We start from the raw sequence: 6,486 nt of genomic DNA, 5'->3' as shown, positions 1-6,486 counted from the left end.
AATCATCACTCTCTTTTCTGAAATGCTTTGGGAGGAGCTGGAAGAAAAAGAGGTGACTTGTAAGGAAGAACATTGTTAATGAATCTGCTCGTTATGGGAAAAGCCAGAGAGAGAGGATGCAGCGCAACAAGCAAACCCTTAAAGCTGCGGTAAGCTAGACAGTATAAACTCAGAGAAATAATACTGTGTCGAGCATCTGCTGGGGAAGCTTGCTAGATGTGTCTTTAGGGTTGTTGTCTTTAGATGTCCTTAGGGACTCTGAAGACGTAATTTGGTGGGGTATATATCTGATGCTAATAGATGTGGGAGTGGGCTTGGTGACAAACGTTGCTACTAGTGGGCAGAGAAACTATCCTACATCATCTCAGTGGTAGGAACGGCGTGCCTAAGCATCGCTCTCCAACGTTCCTGGCAGTGCCACCTCCCCAGCTGATGGCCCTACGGAACAACACAGGGGTCTCTGACAACCCCGTAGTTCCCCACCACGGCGTTGTTGCACCCCACAACTTCAGGGCTGTTTGCAACGACGACAGGGGAGCCCCCCAGCTGCCTGATGACGCAGCCTTGGTTTCCGAAGCTGACCACCCCACCAGCCTGGCAAGCCCCCATCCTAGCGTTCAAGCCCCCGTTTCCCGTGCTGATGACGGTGCGGGCTGGGTACCCCCCACTCCGGGAGCTGAATCCCCCGTTTTTGCAGTTGACCCCTGCAGCTTGGCAAAACACCTCTGGGACACACTGCTTGGCCACCGAGCTAATGACTCTCTTGGGGTGGATCCCAGCACTCCGGGAGCTGAATCCTCCGTTCTGGGAGCTGTGTCGTCCGGACCGCCTCCCCAGGGAGCCGTAGCCGCACACAGCCCCGTTTGCAGCCAGCATCCCGCAGTCATCGGGGATATTGTAGCCGCTGCTGACCACAGCTGCAAGACAGCCCACGGGATTAGTTATTTAGAGAGGAAAACTGGAAGACTGTCACAAGGCAAGTTGTTTCATGAACGCCAGAACCGACCAAACCTGATTTCCTGTAGATTTGTCCAACGTAGCTGAGCCCCTGTTCCTTCCAACTCCTCCCCCATGTCCCAACACATCCCCTCACAGATCCTCCCAGTTCCCACGCTGCTCATCTGGCTGGTGGCATATTCTGTCTAGGTCCAATGCACATCGGTGCATTGACTGGCGGGTTCACCAGGACAGCTTGCTGTTGCTTCCAAGAGTAGGAAAGGGTCATGAATTTGACCTTAACCCTTCCATCCAAAAGATGACTTTTTTGAAATTCAGAGGTATTTGAGATTTCTGGCACTAAACGTTCAACATCAGCCCTGGCTGACGTGGAGAAAGGTGGCAGAGATAGAGGGAGGTGGGGCAGACAGATAATGCTACCCCATAAACTGCCTTTCCTAAAATGAGAAACCCACATGGCTGAAAACCTTCAGGTTACTTACACACGCTCACCGGGTTCCCCACACATATCCTGTTGGGGGAGAGAAGAGAAATGCACGTTATCCTATTAACCAGTTGCATGCTCGTCTAGAGACCTGATGTTATTCATAACTTCCAGCCGTACATCCAGCCCACTTAATCCCTTGTTATGACACGTCTGATTATCCCTAGGACAGGAACTGTTTTTGCTGGCACAAGGATGGCCTGTGTGGCCTCCAGCCGTCTCTCCAGCCCCAGTTTCTGTGAGCCTGGGAGGATCCTGGAGCTGCAAAATTCGCTGGGGAGCTGGTATCTTTCTGGCCTCTGATATACAGGAGAAAAGTGTCAAGGTTTCTGTCACCCACCTGCTCTCTTCGCCCTCCAGTAGAGTCTTATACGTTGCAATCTCAATATCCAGGGCCAGCTTGACATTCAGCAGCTCCTGGTAGTCCCGCAGCATGCAAGCCAGCTCATCCTTGGCCTTCTGGAGGGCATTCTGCAGCTCAACGTGCTTCTCCCGGGCATCCTTCAGGGCACAGTCCCCACGCTGCTCAACATCGCAAATGGAGGTTTGCAGGCAGGAGACCTGTCAGAGGGGAGGATAACAGCGCAGGTGTCTTCAAGGCTTCGTTTCCTAATTCCTGGACATTCTGGTTTTGGATTAGTCTACTCTTCCAATTGCAAACAGAGAGAAAAACCACCAGCGTCCCTTCCCTCTATCCACTTTTCAACTATCCACTTTCCAGCTGCAACCCAGACAAGGTCTTAAGTCTACTAGAGGCCAATGCGTCATCTTTCCCCATATCTGAGCTGTCCTCCAAGACATTGCCCTTTCTGGAAACATCGCCTCTGGGCCTCTCCTACCTGCTTCTTCACATTCTCCAGTTCACATTGCAGCTTCTGTATCATCCGGGTTAGCTCTGAAATCTCACACTTGTTGCTTTGCAGATCATCGCAGTACTTGCCTCTCTTGTCCTGAAGCTCCTGAAACTGGAACCGAGGAACAAGACAATCGTCGTTTGTTTTTTGACCTGCAGTTTGTTAAGCTGCCAGGCAGACACCCAGGTTGCTTCCTACTCACCCTGGTTTGGTAGAAAGCATCAACTTCTTCTTTGCTCTTCTGAGCTATTTCTTGGTACCAGCATTCAACGTTCTTGATGATGCTTTCCATGTCCAGGTCTCGGTTGTTGTCCATTTTCACGATGACCGAAGTGTCGCATAGCTGGCGATCTACCTGAGCTCGTTCCTACAGGTTGGGGAATGGCTTAGTCAGCTCTTAGCAATTCTCAGACTTTGTAGTGAAGGAAGGGCTGGGACAAAGAGCCACACTGCTCAGCTGACAGATGTAACAAGTCAAGAAATGTCCCTCAGGTTGGCTCAGCAGAAAACCCTCCCTGCTGGATGAGTTGCCACATGTCAGCTGCTGACCTACATGCTGACCTGCAGCAAATCTGTCCACATCAAGGGCAAGGAATTTGGGTGACTTAACCCTTGGCATCCTGTCATCTTCAGCTGCTTTACTGATGTTAATGACAGGATTAAGCTGGGAGTTTCTTTAGCTCTAATCAGCCAACTGCAATCCAGAGTAACTAGACAGACGGATGTCTTTTCCCAAGGGCAGAGTTAGGACACAGCCAATTCATACCCGGAGCTGCATTTAGAAAGGGGGAACCGCCCTATTTCCAGCATAATCATGTTAATATTATATCAACCTCATACTTGTACGCTTTCAAGTATTCAGGGCTTGGGATGAGACACGTCCAAGAGGGGTTTCAAGCTGTAGAAACCTGGAGCACCTGAAGGATGAGACGGCACCACCAAACTGCTGGGATGGACCAGAGAAACTCACCTCCTCAAACACACATTTCAACAACTCCAACTGCCTTCTTAACAGATCCACCTTCACCTCCAGCTCTTCCTTGTTCAAAAAGATACAGTCTGCATCCTGGAAGAGAGGAGACGTGTTCCAGCCCAATCTTGCTGAAAACATTGGAGAAACACACAGAAGACAGAGGCAGCGCCAACAAAACAGAAACAAGTTTCAACAAGATTTCAAGAACAGAAAGGTGTGAGAGGGTGAGTCAAGATGCCCTGGTGTCTCCTAAAGGAAAACAAAACCATTCCAACGTGACTTACAGGGATTAGTTTATTTATTACTTAGGATCTAGCTACAAACTCAGAATTGACTTATGAGTATTTAAACACAATTTTTTAATATTGTTCAAATAATTTCTGCTTTTCTGATATCCACGTATAAAGGATGTGAAGAGACAGTCAGAAAATAACCACCACCTTAGACACCAGGTTTTCCAGTGTGACCTCTCCCACTCCATCCCTCTTACACAAATACACCCACCCATTACACTTCAAGAGTGTGCTTGGAGTAATAAAACTGTTGCTGTAGCGCTGATGGTGTAAGCTTTGAGGATAAGCTTTGAGGATACATTATTTTTACTTTCTACTTGCCTTTGCCTCTTTTTCTGACCCTGTGCCTCTTTACAGGCCTCCCTCCTTCTGCTCGTAACGCTTTCGCCAGGCGTTTGCTAATAATGCACTCTCAGCCAAGATTTACACCAATAAACCCATTATAGGTATAATGATTCGTGTATTTTGAGCTTCTCACCTTTTTGAGTGCCACAAACTCATTCTCCACAGTTGTGCGCCTGTTGATTTCCTCTTCATATCTGTTGGAAAAGGAGAAGAAAAGGGCCGAGGGAAGCAATACTATCAGACACACAGACATTACCCATCAGGTATAAGTAAGAACCTTCACTTGCTCAGAGGCTGCCATCAGGCACTGCAGGATCACTGTCTGGAGACCAAGCATTAGACCATGCCAAGATCAGAAGCTCCTTCATGAACAACAACAGCATTAACAATGCAAAGAGTTTGCAAGTGAGACAGAAGAATGTGACATCCCCGAAGGCGATGTGCCACATGTCTGGGAGACGTTGCCTGAGATGAACCAGAGAAGTGAAATGCCAACAGCTAGAGGAGACCTGAAGGCCCTTACTTGCACTTGAACTCCTCCACCAGCTGGCTTGTGGCACATTCTTCGCTGCCCAGTTTTTGCTTTTCACACAGCAAGCAGTCCAGGCGCTTCCGCAGGTCACAGATGTAATTCTCGAAGTACAGCTCAAGGTTTTTCCCTTTCTTTGGTAGGACATATTGCTGCAGGAGGCCCCACTTGGTCTCCAGCACTTTGTTCTGCTGCTCCAGGAATCGAACCTGCAGGCCAAAATATAATAATTCTTCAAATAAAGAGATGAATGCAATAAGTTGGGACGTATTTTAACTGTCTGCTCTCACTGTGAAGCTGCAGGTGATAGAATAGCATTTCTGGGAAGCGAGAGGTGATATGCCACGGTGATCACCAAATTATCTGCCCTGCCATGGTGAACAGAAAATTATCTGCCCTTATTTAGAAATCTGAAAGTCACATGTCTGAATCTGCCTTTCTCACCAATGAAATGAAATAAAGCTCCTCTGGACGATGCCTCTGATGTATTTTAGGACAAGATTGAGTCCCCAGAGGGTGAAACCTGTTTGTCTCTGGTTTTTCTACAAAGGGATCCTAAGGTGACAGCTCAGACTTAGATATCTAATGTTTAGGTGCCTGAATCAAGATTAACCTCCTTTGCCTTCAGGAATGTTTTTGGAACAGCCACTATATTTAAAGACAAAGGGGGAAAAAGGGTCTAACACAGGTCAGAGAGACGAGCCCGTCTAGCTGAGCTAGAACAAGGCTGCGATGAGAAATCCAGCCTTGAACTGAGGTCACCTGCAAGAAAGTCCGGTGCCACGATACAAACACCAGCTGGAACGAGCCCTTCCCCAATACTGAAGATCTCACTCTGACCCGACGTGGCTCTGTGAGAATCTGGACCCTTGCATGGACCCAGCCCAGCGACTCCTGGACTGGGGTTTTGGAGGAAGCTGGTTGTGGTTTATTTTTCTCAAAGAAGCACAAGCACGGAGCAGGTTTGCACTCACCTTGTCGATGAAGCAGGCAAATTGGGTGTTGAGGGTCTTGATCTGTTCCTTCTCCTGACAGCGTATTTCATGTTCCAGCGGGTCGACCCCAACGCAGAGGGGCTTCAGAAGCCGTTCATCAATGCAGATACCTTGGATGCCATCAGCCTTGCGGTCGGGGTACCCTCGCACAATACTATATCCCCTGGGGCCACAAAGGCCAACCCTTCCTCCAACACTACCGTAGCCTACACCTCCGAAGCCAAACTCTCCAAAACATCCAGTACCGCAGACCCCGTTCACGTAGGAAATTCTCCTGTTTGCACCCAGGTTGCAGACACTCCTGCTGCTGTAGGCACCAGCTCCACATCGCACAGGTTGGCAGGCAGAGGCGGCGTAGCTTCGACCACAAATCTCCGAAGCTGAACTGAAGCCTCTTCGTCCCAGGACAGATCTCACCGTAGGCGCCTGCCTGCTCATCGTGGCTTATTTGAAGGCGGAATATGAAAGTTTAGGGGAAGCTATTCTGCAGGAGAGGAACAGAGATCCCGCTGAAGTGACACGGTGATGCTACCCCTTATATATATTTGGGAAGCTGGCCTTGATAGGATCAGGACGTTAATTTAAAGCGCTTAAGGGTTTGGTTTGCCTGGCAGCAATAAATGCTCCTCAAATGCAAAACAGCCCAGCAAATACTAACTACTGAGGAAATAAAAAGGAATCTAAAAGTGCTCTGTTTGCAAGTTGGCTTAGAATATATTACGGTTTGAAGTGTTCCCCTAACTTACGCTAATTATAGTTTAGCAAACATTTTTGAAGAAACTCTTTGTGATTTGTTTGCACTGTGTCGTTTGGGGTTTTGTGTCTCATGGGTTTTTGTGTCTCATGGGTTTTTGTGTATGATGGCGTGTTTTGCAGACTTGCACTTTGTGGGGGTAGTTTCACAATCTTTGGGCGCGGAAAGGTAACAAAAAAACCCAAAACAAAACAAAAAAAAACAAAGTCAACCACGGAAAAACAGCGTGGAAGTTGTGTTGTGATGGGTGGATCATTTCTGTACCTGAAACACCAGTGAATTCACTGAGTTATGGATCTGGA

At 48.3% G+C, this 6,486-nt stretch overlaps 1 protein-coding gene across 1 annotated transcript; it reads right to left on the bottom strand.

Moving 5' to 3' along the window:
• Positions 1 to 438: 438 nt before the first annotated feature.
• LOC104342966 (keratin, type II cytoskeletal 4) lies at positions 439 to 5,868 on the bottom strand. Its single transcript, XM_086478682.1, has 9 exons — positions 5,410 to 5,868; positions 4,430 to 4,644; positions 4,040 to 4,100; positions 3,266 to 3,361; positions 2,498 to 2,662; positions 2,281 to 2,406; positions 1,782 to 2,002; positions 1,440 to 1,468; positions 439 to 917 (listed from the first exon to the last, which is right to left on the bottom strand). The coding sequence occupies exons 1-9, from the start codon at positions 5,866 to 5,868 to the stop codon at positions 439 to 441; spliced, it is 1,851 nt and encodes a 616-aa protein (XP_086334808.1).
• Positions 5,869 to 6,486: the final 618 nt, after the last annotated feature.

Source organism: Leptosomus discolor, chromosome 27, assembly GCF_034619465.1.
Source record: "Leptosomus discolor isolate bLepDis1 chromosome 27, bLepDis1.hap2, whole genome shotgun sequence".
NCBI lineage: Eukaryota > Metazoa > Chordata > Aves > Leptosomiformes > Leptosomidae > Leptosomus > Leptosomus discolor.
This window is presented reverse-complemented; position numbering and strand designations above follow the sequence as displayed.

Excerpts from the sequence above, each read along its gene's own strand:
- LOC104342966 (XM_086478682.1), bottom strand. The coding sequence starts at position 5,868 with ATGAGCAGGCAGGCGCCTACGGTGAGATCTGTCCTGGGACGAAGAGGC. Across the intron at positions 4,101-4,429 it reads GTGGAGGAGTTCAAGTGCAA|ATATGAAGAGGAAATCAACA; the intron begins GTAAGGGCCTTC and ends CTTTTCCAACAG. Across the intron at positions 918-1,439 it reads GGGGAACCCGGTGAGCGTGT|CTGTGGTCAGCAGCGGCTAC; the intron begins GTAAGTAACCTG and ends GCTGTCTTGCAG.